Genomic DNA, 23786 nt, shown 5'->3' on the forward strand with positions numbered 1-23786 from the left:
GATGCCGTGTAGAGAGAGGTCTGAGGCCTCTCCATTTAGAATGAAGAGGCAAGGGAAGGGACGTTCTGGATGCGGACTTGGAGAGTGAGGCACTCCAGGCAGGCTCTCAGGAACTAGATAGAGTATGCATGTCAGACAGCAGTAGCTTGAACAACACCAACCTTCCCTCCTTTTTATATTTAAAAAATTTAAAATTTTATATACTAGTCCCAGTTTCTTGTCCCTCTCCGCCCCATGCCAATCTTAAAACGCGGAAATTGGAAATGACCTAAAATCTGGATTATTTTCAGTGTGACACAAAGTCAAAGTGGAAAATAACTGACCTCACATGACGCTGACAGTCAAAACACAGGCACACTAAATGTATTGTATAAAATTACTGCAGGCTATATGTTTGGGGTAAATAGGAGACATAAGTGAATTGTGTGTTTAAATCTGAGTCCTATTCCAAAGATATTTCATTAAATATATGCAAATATTCCAAAAATATTCTTGGAATTGGAAGTTTCACGCTATCTGAAATTGTAAACACTTGTGGTGCCAATCATTTAGGTAAGGGTCTGCTACCTGGAGTTTTTATTAGGTCTGGGAGAATAAGAAGCTAACTGTTCTGATTTAGGGCATTAGGAACACACACAATAGAGGTGAGGAGACACAGACTCTTGGTATAGGTGGAGTGTTAAGTGGCAGTCTTGGTGTATACCAGGGCACAACCCCAGCGCACACAAGATACATGCAGTACCAACTTCTGCCCATAGCCTACGGCAAACCAGACTGGCACCTCCCAGTGTACCCAGAGCAGCAGAGGGCTACCTCCATGTCACTTTTGGGATGTAACCTGACCAATCTGTCCCTCAGTTCACACAGGGCCCTCTCAGGTTGTTGTGAGGTTTAACTCAGTTAATGTGTGCACCGCTAGGATGAGTGCTTAATATTCAGTAAATTCTCCATCAAATAACAGCAATCACCATGAGACATGCAGTTTGGACAGTAATGCAGTGAGCCATCAGCCAAGTACAAGACTATCTTACAATGGAAGTTTTACCACTAGTGTTACTATGGCAACTGTAGGGAAGGCTCTCAATTAGTTACTCACGCTCTGGGGTGCTGATCGCCCGTTTAGTTACAGGTTTGCCAGCTTTACTGGATTCCTGTTCCATGCTTAAGGAAGTTGCTAAGATAGAACAGAAAAATCTATCAGTGCGAAATCCCAAAGCAGCATCATACAGAAAAATGAAAAAAAAAACAAAAATAAACAAGCTACGTGTGAAAAGTTAAAATTCCCAATGTTTTAAGTGACACACACACAAACAGGCCACAGAAATTAAGAAAGCAATGTAAAATAAATGTTAAAGCTTCAGGGCAGCGTCCACACTCAAAGCATTCAAGGAAGAAGAGAGTAAAACCATATTATTTTTATGTTTTTGACCGTTTGGCCAATAGTTTTATTTTAACATATTTATGTTTAAATTATTCATTACTGTTATTATTTTGGAGACAAATATCACTCTGTAGCCCAGGCTGGCCTGAAAATCATGACAGTCCTCCTGCTTCATCCTCCCAAGTGCTAGATTACAGATGCAGACTACCAAACCCAGTTGAAGGATTTTAAATATTTTGGCTTTTCCAATGGATATCTTTTCACATATAAGGCTCCTTATTAGGACGTTTTACTGTGCCATTTACATAACAGAAATCGAAAAGGATCAATTCTTTCAAGAATAGGGTAGTAAGAAGAGGCTCAGGACCTCTGGTGTAAGATGCTGTGCTGGAAAGCCAGCGCACAAGAGTGCTGAACCTCTCGTGGAAGCGTTTTCACTGGGTATCTTACAGGTGTGTAGATGAAGCAACACACAATAAGAACTCAGTCATAAATAAAACACATGTATTTTAGGAGAACAAAGGCTCTTTTAACACCCCATTTTCCAAATCCCTTAGCACAGCCTTAATCCTAAATCTCCAATTCATGCTATTTAAGGACAACAGGAAACATCTTCAGTTGGGCAGTGTGGCACACGCCTTTAATCCAGCATTTGGGAGGCAAGGACAAGCAAATATCTGGGAGTTTGAGGCCAGTCTGGATTATAGGTTAAATTCCAAGACAGAGAAACCCTGTTTCGGGGGTGAGGGGCCAGTACTGAGCAGCGGAGAAAAGAAAAAAAGATTTTAAAAGGACTGAGACATAGACTCGCATTTTTGAACTGCACACACACAATCTATCGGTGCCAACCTTAAGGCTTACCAGAGCTGTGGAACTTTTCTGGGCTTCCTGACTCTACATTGAAAGGCAATGCTCCTAAGCTGCGGCTGTGACTCCTGCTCTTCGCCTCGACGGCTTTCTTGACTGAGTTCAGGATTGCGATGGTACTCAGGGACATGGGCCTATGGAGACAAGATCCCAGGCACTGACTCCCAGCGCAGACCATCACGGAGGCAGCGCTCCCACCACTTCCTTTCTGACAGACTGCACCACCACCCTCTTTCCAGACTCTCGGGGAAGCATGTGGTGTGCGGTGTCAGCACAAACAGTGAAGAGACAGTTCTGGTTGAGGCCTGGTAGGAATGAAGATTTGGCTGTGAGAATACCGTGAGACTCAGGCTGCTGCTCCCTACCTGGCATTGGGCATCGTCTTCAGAGGCCCATTTTCGAATATGGGAGACAAAGTTGGGGTGAAGTTGGACCCAGGTACTGAAGGCTGGCTGTTGGCCAGAGACGCGTTACCATTTTCCTGGTCAGCAGCAGCAGGTAGGGCTTGTAAGTCAGGAGCACCCTATTCCAGGAGTGAACAAGAATACCATCATATGCTACGAGAAGGGCTCAGGGACTCCACTTCCACCCCAGACAAGGACAACTACAACTTTCCCTTTAAAACAGAACTCTGCAGACTGCCTCGCACAGATGCTGTGGCAGGGTTGTCTTTCTCTTTTAATAGAGCGTATCTGCTTGGACTTGTTAGAGAGGTATGTGAGCAACAGCTACACTGAGAAATGCCCTTGCACGTAAGAAGCTCTACAGGGCAGAGTCAACACAGAAGACATGGAAAGACAGAGGTGGAGATGGCTACAGAAACCACGGGTCATGTGTACTCTGCCAGTGAACCTGCTAGGAATTCACACATTCTAATGATTACCACAACTATGCAGGCAGGGTCCCCTGACAGGGCGCGGAGAAAGAGAACCCCTGAGCTGCTGGTTGGTGTATCTATCACATCAAACAAGCTGGCCAGCAGAGAAGACCCCCCAAAGCTCAGCGCCAACCCCCGATTACAGCTAGATTCTGAGGAATGCAAAGAAAAATGATGGCAAACAGCAGACTAGCGATGTGGTAAGTTTCAGGCGGCCTCTCGTACCTGCACAGCCTGTGCTCTGCCATCATCGTCTCCCATTCTGCTCGCATTAGCATGTTCTGTCAGAGCTTGTTCCTGGGCTAACTGTTCACTGTACTTCTTCATGTCATACTCAAGCTCAGCGGCCAGCTGTTTGTCAACTGCGAAGAAATCTTTGATTTCATCTCGGTAATCCTGCATCACCTCCTGAAACAGACCCAGGGCATCCTTTAGTACCTTCTTATTGGTGTGGTGCACACCTGCAATTCCAGCAGCAGGCCAGGTGAGACCAGAGGATGGAGAGTTCCAGGCAAGCTCAAGCTACATGGCAAACCTTCTCTCCACAGCAACAATAAACTATGAGCATCCCTATAACACCAACTAATACGTTACTCAGCACAATGGCATTTTCTGGGGAAACGGGGACCACGTAAGCAGGTGACCATGGTGTGTTATTAGCTAACAGTTGTGACCTCTTGGGAAGCTTTCTGTCTAGCTGCCATGTTCCTGACGGGAAAGGTGCCTGGGGAGGTCACAGACGTGCTGCAGCCTGGAAGCTGCTCATGTTGACATCAACTTGTGCCCAGGAGGGAGGGAAGGGGTATGTCACAACCACGAAAAGCAAATTCTCATGTTCTCCACCAAGTGAGCTTATCTTTCCCAGCTGATCTTCCCTAGGATGCAAAACTATCTGAAAAATTATGTTCAGTGTAATTTTGCTACAGCCCCATAAGGAGAGTTTTCCAATTTTTCAAAGAGATATTTCAAGTCAGAGGAAAACTTCCTGGTGTCAATCCTCCCACATGGGTCTGGGACTGAACTTGACAGTAAGCACCTTTGTCTACTGAGCCATCTTGCCATCCCAAGTTTGTTTGTTTGTTTTTTTAAATTAAGAATAACAAATATGAACAAAGGAAAAGTTGCTAAATTAAGGGAGAAAATGTTTCTTTCTTTCTTTTTTTTTGGGGGGGGTCAAAGGCCTGAGGCCATGCTTAGGTCTGTAGTGTAGATAAACACATTCCAGCTTTTCTTATGGTCCCTTGCTTTACAGACAGCCCAAGAACAGGAGTTGCCTCAAGGTAACACCCTATCCCTGTGTGTAACCCTGCCATAGGCCCATGACTTCCCGCCCACGAAAGCAAACACCCAATATTAAATGTGATGACCAATTTCCAGTTCATCCTTACAGGATGGAATAGGATAATGTCTTGTGCTTGGCTTTTGTTGAGAAAATCTTTAGATTGGGACTTATTGCCAAGGAAGGATCTATAGGTTCAGAACATGAAGATATTCTTTAAAGACTCAGCTGCCTGAGAAACAGAAGGAACAGCCTCAGTGGTGCCTCCGGCCGGACTCTTCAGTGCCTCAGTGGCCTCAGTAGTCACAGGCCAGCCAACATTTCTACCCAGAGTAGGTTTCATAGCATTCTGAGTGCTTCTCATCCACCATCTAGACTAAGCAGTGAACCTGGGGCAGAGGCAGGAGGAAAGCCCTCAGGGACGCTCCTCTTTACCCTGAGGTAGTTCATGAGTTCCCGCAAAGCAGGGATCTTGTTTTTCTCCAGCACAGTCTTCAGGGAGGTGATAATTGGAATAATATTCTCTATGAAATTCCTCTTTTGGACCTGCAGGAACACAAACAAAAGCATGTGTTAGATGCATACACGTCTGAAAATTAACTTCTCCTTGATCCACTTCTTTAAGTACACCAAAGCTAGCAGACTAGAGAGGGCTGTCTGCCATTTGACCAGGATACTGGGAATGAAGAGGGCGCATGTACAGCTTGTTCTCAGACTGCCAGCGCCGTAGCAATGCAGGTGTGTATAGCAGAATGCATATTCACCCCACTTCCCACTTCCATGTTCTAAATGAGAACAAGGAGAAAGAAACATGATGAGGAACTTGACAGAAAGTTCCAATCTCCACACAACCCTGATGGGCCCTTGGCCCTGACTCTACCACGCACCCTTCCTTTTGAAGGACAATCTGTTTAAGCTGACTACCAAAAAGACATATTATAATCTTACATGTAAAAAGACAATGATCTCTGGCTGAGTTGGCATTAAGATGACCAGTTGTTTGTTTGTGTTTGTGTGTGTGCACACACGCGCGCACACACCTTTTTATATGCATATGTAAGTGTCTGAGGAAGGAAGATCAAGAGTTTCAGACCAACCTGAGCTATACAGTAAGATCTTTTAAACAAACAGTATGTGATTTAAATAATCAGTAACCAACATACCAAGCAGTAAATCTTAGAATTAAAAACAACTCATTATATTGCCCTACACATGTAGATTTCTCTTTCTGACGCTAAAATGTACTCTTGTCTTTTCATTTAAAGCTAACAGTGTTTCCTGCTTATATACCACTGTGAAGCTTTGGGTCAGGGTCCCAAATTTGATAACAAGGAATACTCAAGCTAAGAACCATGCATCTGAACATACAGTAAGTGTAGGAACTGCCTTTAAATGTGGTCTAAATGCACCTAACAAGTATTGCCAAGCACAGTCTCTGTCCTAGACACGCGCTAACCTCTGGAGACACAGAAATAACATCAAGACTTCCGCACACTGCTTCCAAATCAGTATGTGGTGAGACAAATGCCAGGAGATGGCAAGTTGCAGGGAACTAGGGAACTGAGGTAGAGGAAGGATACCCAGGGAAGATGAGCAGGCAAGAATGTGTATAGGCTGATTCTTTATGATGATGCTTGAGCTGTGTAAGGACTGGGATGGACCAACAGTAGTTGTGTGCAGCCAGTGTCAAAGGCATAGAACAGAACACATCTCAGGTCCTGAGAAAGGGAAGGAATAAAGTGAGGGCAGACAGTTTTCCACATCTTTGAGAATAATCCAGATTTTATACAGAAGGTGACAGAATAACACCAAGGTAGCTTAACATCTGATGCATTTACTGATTTTTTTAAAAAAAGGAAATATTTATTTTGTGTATGTATGTGTGCCTGAGTTCATGTGTGTGTAGCACACACACACAGAAGCCCACAGAAATCAGAACCTGAGTTAAGGCCATTGTGAGTTACCAGCAAGTGCAGGGAATGAGCAGCAAGTACTTCTAACTGACGAGCCCTCTTTCCAACCCCCACGCTTACAATTTTAAGAGAAAAGTTCCACGAGCATTCACGAAGTGCTAAGTGTTCAATAGCACAGATCGTCTACAACCCACCCCGCCCTCAGAAGTTCCTTGCTGTATCAACAGTCATTTTCAATATATTTTTGCAGAGAATAATTATGCATAAGAAAGACTGTTTCGGCAGCAGAGCGGTACATGTCCTGCAAAGAGAAAAACCAGAGACAGGAAGGGTGCTGACAGCAAAAGGCACAGGCTTAAAGAAACAACACTGGACAAGCAAAAGAGACAGGCATGCAAGTAAAACAAACAAGATCTTCTGGAAAATTGGATGTAATATAAATCTTTGGGGATCAAAAGACTTCAGGGGTCAGGTGGGAAATACAAACTAGACATCAACCTAGGTACAAGACCATGGAGCCTGCTGAGGGCTGTGGCAACCCTGCCTTCCCGGTCACTGAATTTCTAATTTGACAATCTTGGTCAATCTAAACATATTCTTGACATGCTGAACTCCTGTTCTGCCTTTGGATATAGCAGATTCTCTAAAAAGGAACCTGTGGTATATAATTGTTCCATTCTCTACAAAAGACTGGGGGAAGAAACCAAGCAAGGAGAAATGATTAATTTAGTTCTGACAGTAAATCTGAGACACCATGGCACACACAGACAGGCAAGTAGGCACACATTCAGACCTACGGAAGGAGCAGTAGCTAGAGGTAGAGACTTCAGAATCACAACCACCCAGAAAGCCACCAATAAGAACGGCTCCAGGACTCAGGTACACAACCCACACTGGAGCAGCCGAGTGGGCACACACCTGTGAGATGATCTTCATCTGGGCTTCCTGCATGACCACATTTGCCAAAGCCATGTCATCTTCCTCCAGGAGGTCCTTGCATGCCTGAGCTCTCATTGCCAACAGCTTGATCTCCTTTGAGCTGAGGATGTCAAAGGTATCCGAGAGCAACTCGCTGGCCTCCATGTCCAGGGGCAAGATGCCATCAGTGAAACATGCTGAAGAGAGCACGGGGGACCAGTTTCAGAGAAACCCTTAGCCCAGAGGGGAAAGGGAATTCATAGAACTAGGGCAAGTCTGGGCTGACTGGTGCTGGGGAGTGGGAGGGGGTCCTGTGAGACAGAACTGATGCTAAGGAGGACAAAGAAGACGTGTCTTCCATACTGCTGTGCTAGCAGCATTCTAAGAACACACCAGACATACCCAAAATATTAAGGCAGATTTTGGAAGTGACATTGAATCGCTGCTCATCTGTGAAGTGCTCAAGAAGAAACTTGTAGATTCTCATTCGCTTCTCCTTGTTTGTCTTTCCCTTTAGCAAAAACAGCCTCTTCCCTCTGTGGCAGAACAGAGCAGTCATTACTGCAGTGCATAGGTACAGGTGACCAAGATTAAATACAGCACCCTCAAGGCTATGTGACACAGACACTGTAAGGTTCCAGTGTCATCACAGACATTATCCTTAGGAGGCCATCATTATGGTAAATTTTCTTTTGTCATTGTGCCAACGAAACTAATGACCAATGCGGCAGACATCAGGTCAGTGTCAGAGTCAACCTCTGCATGATACAGCCACCACCAGAGCTCCTGCCAGGACACGCAGGCATGAGCGCCTCAGCTTCTCACTCACCTCTCTGACTGGGAAAACTTGTTGTACTGCCCATGTTTCTCATAGCTGTTGAAGTGGAATATACACTCAATGAAGTGCTGGAAAAACATGGTGGGGTTCCTCTTCAGCAACAGGTGAGCAAGGCAAAACTCCCCAAGGCTGCAAAAGAGAGACGAAAGGAGACCCACTTAGTACTCACTATCACTCTACAGATAGACGAAGAACTTGGCCAAACAAAAAAGCCCAGAATCTGAAACACATCCAACAAACAGCCTCATCGGCTCCAAGAGAGCCAGGAATGCTGCTTGTTTTGTCCATCCTGCTCAATAGTTCATTTCAAAGTTAAGGGCTGCATAAATGCTTTCTCTATCAGATTTTATTTATTGCTAAGATTTATTACTTTTAATTATGTATATTACAGTGTGTGTAGGGTATGTGTATGTCCATATGTTGCAGGCGCCCAGTTTGTGAAGGCCAGAAAAGGGTTTCGAATCCTCTGGAGCTGGAGTTTCAGGTTGTGAGGCAGCTGATGAGGACCAGAACTGTGGCCTCTGCAAGAGCCGTACTCTTAATGGCTGAACCATCTCTCCACTCTGCTGTATCAGCTTTTACTTCAAATCTCAAAGCAAGAGGCAATACCCAGCTATTCTTCTAATACAAAAAACAACCAACTTTCCTAAAACTCCTTTAGGCAGAGGCCTCAGTCCTCATGCCTAACGTAATGACAACGATTACCTGGAAATGAACATGTTTCCTTCAGACAGCATCTTCAAGTTGTTGGCCACGATAATGAGCAAAACCCCATTTTAACACCTCAAACTATTCATAAGAATGGTGAGAATAAGAGCTTCCACATTTGCTAGGAAGGCAAGTAGTCTCCAGAGAGTGAATGACTGCCACCGGGCTTTGGAATCACCAAGAAGTCCAGGGCACCCACAGCTCCAAACTTGGAAGCCTTTCGGCATACCTGTATACAATGCTACTCATTTCACAAATACCACTTAGACCACACCAAAACAAAATACAAACTTCTAGTGTTTCCCAAATGTAGCCCACCTGACTCTCTCTATGTTATCACCACAGCGAGTGAGCAAACACCAAGACTTGCCAAGGGGCCAACCCGGGTGAGGTGAGGTTTGCTAAGATTCACTTCATCAAGAACCAAGCTTTCATTTCACTGTATATAGCTCAGTCATGACTCCCACCTACCCAGGAGCACCAGCCAGCTCCCTCCTGGAGAGCAGAGACAAGGATGATTGCCATGTTTGGCTTTGGAAAGCATCAGGACTTTGCTGGAGATTGACTTCTCCTAGTGTATTTCTCAGGCTGAGAAGCAAGCTAGTTTAAATTGTGCATATCAATTGAAATTCAGAACAGGGAGTTCAGAAACCATGATGTTAAAGAGTGTAGTCTTTAAAAGTTCTGCAGAGGACAACCATGCACTGCCTAGGAAATAAGGGATCAGGATAACCTTTATTATTAATTTTTTTTAAATTGTGCCAAGTACAACATATTTCTTTTCAAACAATATATTTTGATCAGTTATTCCCCTCTCCCAGTTCCTCCAGATCCTCCTTACATCCTGGCCAACCAAAAATCAAACTTCAAGTTACTTCTCCCGCCCCTCTAAAAAACAGTAAGACAGTAAGTACAACAATAATGAAGAGAAAGCCAGACCCAAAAAGAGGAACATGGGATGTACTCACTCATATTTGGTTTCTAGCCATAAATAAAGAACATTGAGCCTATAATTCGTGATCCTAGATAAGCTAAATAAGGAGAACCCAAAGAAAAACATATAGGAGCCGGGCGGTGGTGGCGCACGCCTTTAATCCCAGCACTCGGGAGGCAGAGGCAGGCGGATCTCTGTGAGTTCGAGACCAGCCTGGTCTACAAGAGCTAGTTCCAGGACAGGCTCCAAAACCACAGAGAAACCCTGTCTCGAAAAAACAAAAAAACAACAAAAAAAAAGAAAAACATATAGGCATCCTCCTGAATATTAACCTTCATCAGGCGATGAAAGGAGACAGAGACAGAGACCCCCATTGGAGCACCGGACTGAAATCTCAAGGTCCAAATCAGGAGGAGAAGGAGAGAGAACATGAGCAAGGAACTCAGGACCGCGAGGGGTGCACCCACACACTGAGACAATGGGGATGTTCTATTGGGAATTCACCAAGGCCAGCTGGCCTGGGTCTGAAAAAGCATGGGATAAAACCGGACTCGCTGAACATAGCGGACAATGAGGACTACTGAGAACTCAAGAACAATGGCAATGGGTTTTTGATCCTACTGCACGTACTGGATTTGTGGGAGTCTATGCAGTTTGGATGCTCACCTTACTAGACCTGGATGGAGGTGGGTGGTCCTTGGACTTCCTACAGGGCAGGGAACCCTGATTGCTCTTTGGGCTGACGAGGGAGGGGGACTTGATCGGAGGAGGGGGAGAGAGATGGGAGGTGGTGGCGGGGAGGAGGCAGAAATCTTTAATAAATAAATTAAAAAACAAAACAAAACATAGAATTTCTTTTCTATAGGCCAACTATTCCTGACCATGGGCTGCCCTGGAGTGCAGCTGATACACCCAGTGACACCCCACTGGAGAAAACAGTTTCCCTCTCCCAGCAGGTGTCAATTGCCAAGAGACAATGGTTAGGCCTGGGACTTTGTGTCCACTTCCCCTTCTCAGTGCTCGGATTCTGACAGACTTGAAGCTAGGCAGTTCTTGTGCACGTGGTTAGTGTCTGTGAGTTCAGATGTGTATTAGTCCTGTGACTGTGTCCTTGACGTCATCCACGACCTCTGGCTCCTGCAATCTCTCTCCCTCCTCTTCCACATAGTGCCCTGAGCCTTGAGGGGACCGGGATGCGATGACGCTATCTCAATTAGCACTGAGTATTCCAAACTCTCTAACTCTCTGCACATGTCTAGTTGTGGGCCTCTGTGTTAATCACCATCTACTTGCCCTCTGATGAGGGCATTGTGAGGCCTAATCAATCCATGGGTATAGCACTACGTACAGTCACCTTATTCCTGTCTTGCTTTAGCAGAATAACAGCATTAGGTTTTCCGTTAAGCTCATTACCTAACTAGTCTCAGGTTCTTGGCTACCTTAGCAGTGTCAGGTATGGGGTCCATCTCATGCAGTGGGCCTTAAATATAGTTGGTTTGTTTGTTTGTTTGTTTTTAAAGTGGATAGCTACTCCCAAAACATTTGTGCCATTACCGCACCAGGATATCCTGCAGGCAGGTTGCTGTAGGTTGTAGAGTTCATAGCTGAATAATACTGATCACTTCTCTCCTCTGGTACATGCAAAGTCCTTCCAGTACCATGAATGTGGGCCGGCAGAAGTGAAGCTTCTAGTTTGGTACCAGCTGGATTCTTCCATGCTCAGTGCCAATGCTAAGTGTCCTCACCAGTAGGGTCTTACCATTAAAATGTGAAGAGCAACCAACAGCCTTGGCAATAGTTTGTGATGCTTGAGGAAGCTCAAAGGATCCCTTTAAGCCAATGACTCAACAAGATATAATCCATTCCTGGAACTGGAGGTTTTACTATGCACAAGGTATCTAGTTTGGGCATTGTCTCCCCCATAAGGTGGTGACTCCATTTCCTTTCCTATATAAATATATTTTAGGAAGCTTCTACAATAGTAGGTTTCCATATAGCTTTTCAAAAGGCCTTTAGTGTTAGCTGTCCCCCCTCACATTCCTTCCTTTATCCCTACTCGCTCATGCCCCTCCCCACTTAATCTTGCTATTCTAATTTGCAAGAGTCAGAACTCACAGATAACTTCAAGGCAACAATAAGACTGACACACACTCTCTCCATAATACTACACTCTATTCCCCCATTCTCTGGAAATGCCCTCATCCCCACTCCCTTGCCATCCTAACCTCTGTGCCTCTTCAGGTGGTAGCAAACATACTGAAAGCTCAAAAGTTAACAACTGTATGTAAGAGGTAACATGCTATATTTGTCTTTCTGGGTTCGAGTTACCTCACTCAGGATGATTGCTTCTAGCACCCACTTACCTGTCAAATTCATAATTTTATTTTTCTCAAGAGCTGAATAATATTCCATTGTGAAAATGTACCAGTTTCATTACTGAGTCATCACTTGATGGACATCTAGGGTGTTTCCAATTTCTGGCTATTAGAAACAGAGCAGCAATGAACATGGGTGAGTAAGTATCTCCATAGCCTTTTAGGTATATGTCTAAGGAAGGTCTTGCTGGATCCTGAAGTAAGACAATTCTCAGTTTCCCGAGGAACCTCCATATTGATTTTCATAGTGGTTACACCAGTTGGCACTCCCATCAGCAATGAGTAAGTATCCCCCCCTCCCCATCCTCAATAGCATGAGCTGTCATTTGATCTTGGCCATTCTGACTGGGGAAAGATGAAATCGTAAAGCAATTCTAACTTGCATTTCTCTGATGGCTAAGAATTTCGAACAGTTCTTCAAGTGTTTCTCCGCCCATTTGTGTTTTATCTTTTGATAACTTTCTTGATTTATTTGTACTCCATTTTAAACGTGAGATTTTTGGAGATGTTCAATTTCTTTGGTTCTTTGTATATTCTAGACACTAACTGTCAAATGTATAATTTGTAAAGACTTCCTCCCATTCTTTAGGCTGTCATTTTGCTTGAATGATGTATCCTTTCCCATGAGAAAGCTTTTCAGCTTCAAAGGGTCACATTTATTGTTAGTCTTAATGCTTATGTCCTGTTCAGAAAGTCCTTTCCTGTGTCAATGAGTTCAAGTCCATTACCCACTTTTTCATCTATCAGATTTGGGGCATTTGGTTTTGTGTTGAGACCTTGATGCATTCGGAGTTGACTTTTTTTGTGCAAGGTTAGACACACATGATCTACTTCATTCTTCTATATGAAGCCATGCAGGTTCAATGGCACCATATGTTGATTATAGTCTTTTCCAGTTTGTATTTCTGGCTTCTTGATAAAAAAATCAGGTATTTAACTAAGTGTGTGGAATTTTGTCTTCAATTCAGTTCCACTGACTGATGTGTTTGTTTTTAAGCCAACACCACATTCTCTTCATTCATTCATTCATTCATTCATTCATTCATTCATTCCTATAGCTCTGTGATACAATTTGAAATCTGGAATGGAGATACCACCACAGTTCTTTCATTATTCAAGGTTGAGCCTGTCCTAGGTTTCTTGTGTTTCCATATGATGGTGAAGGTTTTTTTGTTTGTTTTGTTTTAATTTCTCTGAAGACTTGTGTTGGAATTTTGAAGGGGATTTCATTGAATCTGTAGACTGATTTTAGTAAGATGGCCATTTTCACATTAATATTACTGATTCATCAAAGCACGTGAGACCCTTCCACCTTCTGATGTCTTCTCCAATTTTTTTCTTCAATGTCTTATAAAGTTTTTTTAAAGATTTATTATGTATACAGTGTTCTGTCTGCATATATGTCACCAGATCTCATTATAGATGGTTGTGAGCCACCATGTGGTTGCTGGGAATTGAACTCAGGACCTCTGGAAGAGCAGGCAGTGCTTTTAACCTCTGAGCCATCTCTCCAGCCCCCTCTGATAAAGTTTTGATTATGCAAGTTTTTAACTTGTTTGGTTGAGGCTATTATAAAAGATACTACTTCCTTGCTTTCTTTTTCAGTCTGTTTATCATTCGTAAATAGGGCGGCTACTGATTCTTGTATGTTAATTTTATATCCTAATACTTCGTGGAAGGTGTTTATCAGCTGTAGATGTTTCCCAGGGGAGCCTGAGGACTTTTATGTAAAAAATCATATCTGTAAGTAAGGATACTTTGACTTCTTCCTTTCCTATTTGTATCCCTTGATCTCCTACAGCTGTTTTATTGCTCTAGCTAAGATCTCCAATACTATATTGAATAGGAATGGAGAGAACAGACAACCTCTTCTATTGTTCCTGACTTTACTGGAAATGTTCAGTTTCTCTCTGTTTAGGATGATGCTGGCTGTTGCTTGCTATAAACTGTCTTGATTATGTTAGTTCCCTAGTATTCCTAGTCTCTCCTGGAGTTTTATCATGAAGGGATATTGGACTTTATCAAGGTTTTTTTCTTTAGCAAATGAGATCATCATATGGATTTGTCTTTCAGACTGTTTATGTGGTGGGTTATGTTGATTGACATATATTTTGAACCCTGCATCTCTGGGTTGAAGCCAACTTGATCATGGTAAATTGTTTTTACATCTTCTTGAATTTGGTTTGCAAGTATTTTATTGATACTTTATGCATCTATGTTCATAAGAGATACACACACACATACATACACAAGTATCAGGGTAATAGTAACTAAAATTAGGCAGTGTTCTTTCAGTTTCTATTTTGTAGAGTAAATTGAGGAGTACTGGCATTAGTTGTTCTTTGATGGTCTGGTGAATTCTGAACGGAATCCAGCTGGCCCTGGGCTTATTTTTGTTGGGGGATTTTTAAATTACTGCTATATCACTAGGGCTCATGGGTTTATTATTTCATCTTGATTTAGACCATACATATCAAGAAACCGATTCATTTCTTTTAGATTTTCCAGTGTGGTGGAAAGGTTGTTAAAATATGTCCTTGTTCTCTGGCTTTCTTCGGTGTCTGCTGTCATACTTTCCGGTTCATTTCTAATTTTACTCATGTGGATCTCTTACCGCCATCTTTTAGTTAATTTGGCTAAGGGTATATCAGTCTTGCTATTTTCTCAAAGAACCAACTCTCCATTTCACTGATTTTGTTGCTGCTATATTTTGTTTCTATTTTATTGATTCTGCCCTGAAACTCAGGACTGTGTTTAATCATTTCTCCCCATTCACTTGTTTTTGGGTATTTCTTTTTTCTTTCTTTCTTTGTTCCCCTAGAGTTTTCAGGTTTGTTGTCAAGTTAGTAAATCTCTCCAGTTTTATGCAGGCACTTAGTGCTATGCACTTGCCTTTTAGAACTGCCTCCATTATGTGCCATAGGTTTGGGTGTATTGTGTTCTCATTTTCACTCAGTTCCAAAGGTTTATAATTTCCTTCCTGATTTCTTGGTCCAATTTTCAGTATCCTTCAGTTTGTATATTTTCTGCTATTTCTGTTGTTGATGTCAAGTTTTGATCCTTGGTGGTCAGAGAGGAGTGGGGTGTTATTCCACTTTTCTATCTGTTGAGACAGACTTGCTCTGTATCCTAATGTGTGGTCAATTTTGGAGAAAGTTGCGTGAGCTGCTGAAAAAGAAGCCTATTTTTTAGTATTTCGGTGAAATGCTTTGTAAATATCTGCCAGGTCACTTTGACTTATGATGTTGTGTAACTCCAGTGTTACTCTTCCCTTTAGTTTTTATCTGGATGACCTATTTCTTGAAGAGAATGGGTATTAAAGTCATCCATGATCACTGTGTTAAGGTCAATATGTAATTTTCATTGTAGTAGTAGTGTTTCTTTTATGAGCTTGGGTGCTCTTACATGTGGTATACAGATGTTTAGAATTGCAATATTCTCTTGGTGGATTTTTCTTTTGATGACCTATGTAGTATCCTTCCCTATCTCTTCTAATTAGTTTTAATTGAAGTCTATTTAGTCAGATATTAAAATAGCCATACTAGTTTGCTTCTTGGTTCCATTTACTTGAAATAATCTTTTCCATTTTTTTTACCCTGAGGCGATGTTTGTTTTTGATGATGAGGTGTGCTTTTTAGATGCAGCAGAAAGATGGATCCATCCTGTTTGTCTGTGCCTTTTTATCTGGGGAACTGAGACCACTACCAGAGTTGCCGATGAACAGTGTTTACTGATTTCTGTTCATTGTTGTTGCAGCATGGGTTTCCCCACCCCCCTTCTGATTTACTGTTCTGGGATTATTTATTTGTTGATTGATTGTGTCCTCTGGGGTGTACCTCTCTTCAGACTGAAGTTTTCCTTCTAGTGCCTTCTGTAGACTGGACTGGTGGACATAAACTTCTTAATTTTTTTTTCTTATTGTGGAATGTTTTCTTTCCCTGTTTGTTGTGACTAGTGGTTTTCAGAGTACTGCAGTCTGGACTGGAGTCTGGGGTCTCTTGGTTTGTGGAATAGCCACCCAGGCCCTTCGGGCCATTAGAGTTTCCATTGAAAAGCCAGGTGTTATTCTAATATGACCATCTTTATATATGTGACTTGGCCTTTCCCCTTGAACTTACATAATTTCTTGTTCTATACATTTAGTGTTTTATCATGTGTTGGGGAGAATTTCTTTTCTGGTACAATCTATTCGGCATTCTGTATGCTTCTTGTACCTGGACAGGCACCTCCTTCTTTAGGCTGGAGAAATTTCGTTTTTAATTTTGTTAAAAATATTTTCTGTGCCTTTGATTTGAGTTTCTTCAACTGCCTCTATCCCCAGTATTCACAGATTTTGTCTTTTTGTAACTTCCTGGACTTCCTGGATGTTTTGTACCTGGATTTTTTTTTTTCCAGATATAACATTTTCTTTGACTGACCTATCAATTTCTTCTACCTTGTCTTTAAGACCTGAGATTCTCTCTTTCATGTCTTTTAATCTGTTGGTGAGGCTTACCTCTGAAGCTTTTGTTTGACATCCTGAGGTTTTCATTTCCAGTTCTGTTTCACTTTGGGTTTTCTTTAGTGATTCTATTTCTTTGTTAAATTCTATTTCCACGACTTGAATTGTTTTCACTATTTCATTCAACTGTATGTGTTTTCATGGTATTCACTGAGGCAGTTATTCAGATCCTCTTTATTGCTTTTCTCAGGGCTTACTGCAACAGGGCTGCTGGCTTCTGGAGGAGGCACACTGTCTTGTTCATGTTTATGCTTCTGCGCTGGGATCTAGGCATCTGGAGACAGACTGAAGTGTTTGCTGTGTAGACATCTGGTCTTGTCTTTGTAGGGTGTGGGCGGGTGTTTTATTCTTTGGTTGCTGTTGCCTACTCTGTGTCCTAGCTAAGGGGGGTGGCTGTGGGGTCCCTGGTAGAGTGCTTCTACAGGTTGGTGGGCATCACAAAAGAGTGGAGATGGGTTAGAAGCTAAGGCTATAGAGGGATCCTGGTTCTGTCTAGGATGATTTTCAAATACAGAAACAAACACAATTTTATATAATAAAAGAAGCTCCTGAGGAAATTTCATTTTAGACCTACTTGTTTTACTTATGAGTTCCCAATAGGACAGGGTCTCAAGTAGGCCAGGTTCACCATGGTCTTGCCACACTGTTGAACTCCTAATCTTATTTTACCTCCTGAGTGCCAGGATTATAAATCTAAGCCACCATGTCCGGCATGGCTGCATATATTCTTTACATACTGCATTGTTTAGAAATCTACATTTGAAAGGCAAAGTTGACAACATCAGAGTGAGTTCTTTCAGAACAAAAGTTACTGTGGTAAACTATCTGTGACCAGAATGGGATAAATCCTTAAATAAACAATGAATCTCCAAAGGAAATAAAGACTAGGAATTTGTGGTCTGCTCTATGGTCAATCCACTATAGCACAGTAGTTCTCATATTTACCCACTCCTCCTTAGACCTGAACTCACCAGGAGAGAGGGGCTGCTTTAACCTGATCCCAGGACAGATTTAGGCTAGAAACGCACATCGCAGAGGTAACTGATGATGAACCCTAGTCTGTACCTGACTAGAAGCTATGCACATATATTTCACTGCCACATAAACCCTCGCAGGACTGCATGTTCAGCAATGAAAGCTGCCATTGAGATTTTCATTAGGAGAAGCTGAAATCATGTCATAGTTAATGCATAGCATCCAATCCCGATGCTGCATCTACAGGGCTTTATTAGAGCACCAAGTTTCAGCCTTGGTATACAGGAAAAAAGGATCTAACTTTCTTGTTGGTCTAATGAAAAGTTAAAAAAAATTTAAATGTAGACTCAAGGAAGGTGAAGGCAAGGACTGGGAGAGGAGGCAACTGGTTATAGCAACAGATACACCACTCTACTGTCTACCTGTTTTTTGATAGTAGAGCAGGGCAGCCTCTACTATCTGTCTATTTTCTGCTAGCTTGGAATCTTATTTTTTTTCTCCATCTCAAATCACGACGCAGTGTCTTCTTGTTCATATAGTCATCCGCACCTGCCATTTTCCAGCCGTCTTTATCCACAGTTCCCCCACATTCCATGTCCCCACTCTGTAGCCTTGCTATGGGCTGTGTCACTGCACTGAATCAAAGAGCTTTTTCTGTACGCCCCTTCCTCCTTCCAGCTGTTTGGACTCCCTACCCCGGTTCATTTGTTCTGCAACTTCACCGAGCTCTCTGCACAGTGAAATTTCTTTTTCACCCAATCCAAGTCACATTTGTTTTTCCTCTCTTTTCTTTCTCAGTGGTACTTTGTTTGAATTTATTTTTGCAGCAATTGGCTGCTTATTACTTGGGTATCGCCCTGTGACTATGGGATGACAAGGATGCCACCTAGTGGTGAGAGAAGAGAATATACCATATAATTTTGGATCCCCAAAATAATGGTTTTATATGACCCTGTTAAAGAAGTGCGAGGATGTAGCTCAGTGGTAGAACATTCACATAACATATACAAGGCCCTGGACTCAAAGTCCATTTTCTATTTTCCTTCCTCACGCCAAAATCTTCAGGAAATCCAACTGGACCAAAAATACATTCAATAGGCCCTGCCTCTGTAACTTCTGACTCGGCAGAAACATATGGAGAAACGAATCCACTTCCTATCAGCCAATAGGCTGCTGGCACTGACCTAGCAGCAACATATGGAGAAACGAATCCACTTCCTATCAGCCAATAGGCTGCTGGCACTGGCCTAGCAGAAACATATGGAGAAACGAATCCACTTCCTATCAGCCAATAGGCTGCTGGCACTGGCCTAGCAGAAACATATGGAGAAACGAATCCACTTCCTATCAGCCAATAGGCTGCTGGCACTGGCCTAGCTGAAACATATGGAGAAATGAATCCACTTCCTATCAGCCAATAGGCTGCTGGCTCTGGCCTAGCTGTGTAGTTATCAACTTTTCTGAAAAAAGAAACTCCTGTCCACATTTGGATGACGGTTTGAATAAATCCAGAAAGTAGAGATAAAACCAGAAGATTTAGGGTTGGTGAGATGGCCAGCAGGTAAGAGGGCAACCTGATGACCTGAGGCTGATCACTGGAGCTGACTCGTGCAGACTGTGTGACCTCCACAAGCGTGCCGTGGCATATACATGCCCAAACACAGACACGTATAATAAGTAAATAAATAAGATGTAATAAAAATATTTTAGTGACAGATTTAAAGACAGAATATCAAAATGTCAAATGCTGACCGTCTTACCACAGTGTACAGCAGCATCTCTTTATCTCCCAGACTTCCTTCTTAGGATCTGGATTTACACCTTCTATGTAAATGGTATGCACTGACTAATGCTCTTCTTTATTCTTTTCAACTTATTTTTAACCAATAAACATACATTGTACATATTTATGGGGTACCATGTGATATTTTAAAATGTGTATACTGTGAAATGTTTAAATTGGGTTAAATTCATCTATTGCTTCTTTTTTTTTCTTTTTTGGTTTTTCTTGACAGGGTTTCTCTGTGTAACAGCTCTGGCTATTCTGGAACTCTCTTTATAGATCAGGCTGACCTCGAACTCACAGATCTGCCTGCCTCTGCCTCTCAAGTGCTGGGACTAAAGGTGTGTATCACCCCTGCCCTGCATCTATTGCTTCTTTTAAACATGCTTATATAGGAGCTGATAAAAATGAGAAAAAAGATGGAAATACACTTAAACAGATACCACTGTGTCTCAGGTTCATTACCTGAAAGCATTCCGAGCACTTTTGCCAGCCCTGGTGTGACTATGCTCCTGCTGGTCACAAGGGTCCAGTCCGGGTGAGACTATGGGCCTGCTGGTCACAAGGGTCCAGGCCTGGTGTAACTATGCAACTGCTGGTCACAAGGGTCCAGGCCTGGTGTAACTATGCAACTGCTGGTAACAAGGGCCCTTAGGGAACACACTGAGATCAGGTAGGAGTGGCACAGTCATCTCATCCCTTTCGCAACTATAAAAGAAGAAGCTGGTGGCTCCGTCTTTTTTGCTTCTGGATCTAGACAACAGTAATTAGAAGGTTAACCTTCTGCTATTTTGTTATGTGAAATGTTCCCCCTTTGAAAATTAAACCCAAAGAACTCAACAGAAATTCTTCTAATGAGAGCAGACTAAATTATTGGTGACCAAATTTAGAAGCAGAGCGAGCCACTACCACAAGCTATTTATAGTTCATGAACTCCGGAAAGACCTTCTACGACCGTGGTGGCTTTTGTTGTAGCATTCAGCATCTTGTTTTCCAAATGAAGATTTGCTTTAAAAATAATTATTCATACAACACAATCTGGAGCAACAACTCCTATCAGAGCATTTCCAAAGCCCTTGAAAATAAGTCTTTACAAAATAAAAAAATACAAGGTTAAAGATTAAGGAATGGCAAAGCCACACTCTTCCTTCCAATTCTCAAGAAACCAAACACCATTTCCAAGGCACCTTTGCAATCTGTACAGTGCATTGTACACTGTGCTTTTACTCTTAATTCCTAGACTCTCTTCCGTACAGAAGAGATAAAGCTGGATCTCTTTGTCAAAATAAACCTTTCTTTTGGTCTAGAAACCACTACAGAGTCAGTAGCCAAGGCCTTCGCTACCACACAGTTTAATGACAAGGCGGAGTGTTCTTTACCACTCCTTAGTGAAAGCAGGCAATGTCAGCACGTGGTGGAGTCAGCTGAGATTAGTTACCAGTATGCTCAGTTCCCGTTTGTTTTGCTTTTAAAGCATGCACATATAAGGTCTGTGCTATCATCTAGTACTTTAAGGTTTTCCGGTAATTATTAAAAGCCTACTAAGTCCCAAACAACTGCTGACCACCCTGAAAAGACAGTGCACACCAGAAATTCGGGAAATTGTCGAGCGGTCTGACATGCGAAGGCAAGGTTACCTGGCAATGTCCGGTTGTGGATCCACCAGAGTGCTGACGAATCGAAAGAAGAGACAGCCCTTCCATTTCACATATTCTTCCTGCACAAGGATAAAGAGAGTGTATTTCACATGAATTTTAATATGTAAACATCAGACACAGCAAGGTGCAGACATTTGCTGACTTTTCTTTAGGCTGGCTACTGGTCCATCGGGGACCTGGGACCTGAAATTAGTTTGATAATGTTTACTACCTAACGTCTTTGAAAGCACATAGCATTTGTTCATTCAAAGAGATATAGAGGAGTATTTGGTCAAAAACATACCAAACCTATGGTGTGAGGAAAATAACACAAAGAACATAGTTTTAATGGGCAAATTCACTGGTGCCTCTGTAAGGTATATAATGCATGAGAAGAAAAGCTTATGACTGTATAGAAAAGATGTAAAACTTAGTGAATACCTCGTTTTTAAAAATTAAATATTCCCTTCTCATTACAGGCTAATACCAAATGCTCTATTCAGCACTACAGCTCAAGATATTTGATAGACTGGAAACAGTGCACTGGACTTTTGTAGCAATGCTGTAAGACAGTGCATCCCAAATAAGATCTACATTCTAAAGCAAGAGCCATCATGACTGAAACACATGGACTTGGCTGGAGCCGCCTACCCCCAAGCACTTCTCTCTGTAGGTCTACAGACAGAATGGCCCTGCTTCACAGGATTGCTGTACAAATATGCCAGTAGCACTAAACACTATAAGATATTCTAAACCAGAAATGAGAATAATTGTCTTTGATTCTACGACAAAGCAAGCATATCACTGTTAACTGAATATTCCCTAAGCTAGCATGGTAAGCAGAAAAGGGCAGCTCGACTCCTACACATACCTGTAAGAGGTTGGTAAGCAAGATCAGTGTCTGCTTTCGGATAAATGGATCTGAATCCTTGAGACAAATGGAAATATTGGGAATATAATTGTCCACCATGACAGTGTACCGGATACAAAGATCACACATTACAATGATGACATTGTTGCGGACGGGCACATCCTCACACACTTCAAGTTCTCGCACAAGGGCTGGGATGCTTTTCTTTGCAAGGTCTTCATGCTGTAAACACAGTTTACCTATGGCAGGAAAGAGTCCACACTATGGGTTACAGAGTAAACAGATGCCCCAAATCACAAACAACAACAAACTCACAGACAAATATTAGAAGGTTTAAAAATAGCATTTAGAAAAATAAACTCCAACACAAGTTTCTTGAGATACATGATTTTCCTTCTGCAAAAATCGTCTTCTACTTAAAGTCACTCTTTGAATTTTATAGTTACCCACTTATTCACAAAATTATCAGTAAAACCTAACACATTTTAATTTTGATTATACACATGCTCTAAAAAAAACTTTACTGAATTAAAAATACAGACTAGATAACAGGAAAGAATGTTGTCTGATTTATTTGATTTTTTTTATTCATAGTTAGAAGGAGGCTGCTAAATTATTTTCCCTGGTGTGTTGCTTTGTGGCCTGGGGAATGTTTTGTTCCTACTTGTAATTCCTAGCTATTTTTAAAGTAACCAATACCACAAAAACAAAAAGCCCCAAACCAAACCACAGCCATGACAAATATCTACTATAAAATACACAATCACTTTTAAAGACAGAGTATTTTAATGACAGCCACAGGTCAGTGTTTTCATGATGAGCTATTTGAGCTGATGGAGAAATGAGCTTGCAGCTCATCTGTCAGTTCTGGAAAACATTAAACAAGCCATCTTGCTATATAAACTGGACTTCAAACTTTCCCCTCCTGAGACCCAGTGTAGTACCTACAGCACAGTTCTTTGCATTTGTGCACGCATGTGTATCCATAAGTCCCAGAGAAGACCAGAAGACAGCCTTGAGTGTTCTCAGGCACCATCTTTCTTTCCCTCGAGATGGGGCTTTTCACTGGCCTGGAGTTTGCCAAGCAGGCTAGGCAGGTGGCCGGGGAGCACCAGGGATCTGCTGGTCTCTGCATGCTCAGGACTGGGATTAGGGGCATGGACCAGGGGATTTAGCTTTCTTAATTATTTTTTATTCTAATGTATTTTAGGTCAATGAGTATTTTGCCTGCATGTATATCACTCATGTGCCTGGTGCCTGCAGAGGCCAAAAGAGGGCATCAGATCTCCTAGAACTGGAGTTACTAGCAGTTGTGAGCTGTGGGTACTGAGAATTGAACCTGGGTTCTCTGGAAAAGTGCTCATAACTACGGAGCCAACTCTCCAGCCCCCTGGCCTTTTTAAAATGTGGCTTCTGGGGATCACAATCAGGCCCTTGTGTTTATGAGCACTTTATAAACTGAGCCATCTCTTCAGCCTCTGAAATACACTTCTTGATAGGTTTCACGAGCTATGCTGTGATTATTCAAAAAACAAAACAAAGCAAAACAAAAGCTCTATAGAAACAGAAAGAGGTATAATAGTAATTAATTACCATAATCCTACAAAAAACTCCATGTGTATTATAATGGTTTATATGTAAAACGTCCCATTTAGGTCATGTGATTCAACACTTGGTTCCCAGTTGATAACACTGTTTTTGTGAGGTTAGGTTAGAAGGCTGGAGGCATAGGTCAGTGCGGGAGGGATTTTGAGGATGCTATCTCAGCCTGGCTTCTGAGGAACCTCACTTCCTGTCCTCTGCGTTGAAATGACCAGCCAGTGCTACCTTGCTTTCACTCTGTAAGATGCACGCACTAGAGTTCCCCTCTGTCAGCTATTTCATCACAGCAATGAGTGACAGCCTCCAGGGCTCTCATTGAGTGCTGTT

The 23786-nt window shown here is 42.3% G+C and overlaps 1 protein-coding gene across 3 annotated transcripts in view; it reads right to left on the reverse strand.

Annotated features, from left to right (window-relative positions):
• The window catches only part of Ncapd3 (non-SMC condensin II complex subunit D3), an 82233-nt gene that overhangs the window by 5721 nt on the left and 52726 nt on the right, over positions 1–23786 (reverse strand). For all 3 annotated transcript variants that reach the window (XM_075966475.1, XM_075966477.1, XM_075966478.1), the window contains 10 exons: positions 21858–22096; positions 20987–21066; positions 8065–8202; positions 7638–7771; positions 7236–7432; positions 4840–4950; positions 3351–3533; positions 2614–2771; positions 2243–2382; positions 1097–1174 (listed from right to left, as the gene is read on the reverse strand). In XM_075966475.1, the coding sequence (XP_075822590.1) occupies positions 1097–1174; positions 2243–2382; positions 2614–2771; positions 3351–3533; positions 4840–4950; positions 7236–7432; positions 7638–7771; positions 8065–8202; positions 20987–21066; positions 21858–22096 (1458 nt within the window). The remainder of the gene's footprint in view (positions 1–1096; positions 1175–2242; positions 2383–2613; positions 2772–3350; positions 3534–4839; positions 4951–7235; positions 7433–7637; positions 7772–8064; positions 8203–20986; positions 21067–21857; positions 22097–23786) is intronic.

This window comes from Microtus pennsylvanicus, chromosome 3 (genome assembly GCF_037038515.1).
Source record: "Microtus pennsylvanicus isolate mMicPen1 chromosome 3, mMicPen1.hap1, whole genome shotgun sequence".
Lineage (NCBI taxonomy): Eukaryota > Metazoa > Chordata > Mammalia > Rodentia > Cricetidae > Microtus > Microtus pennsylvanicus.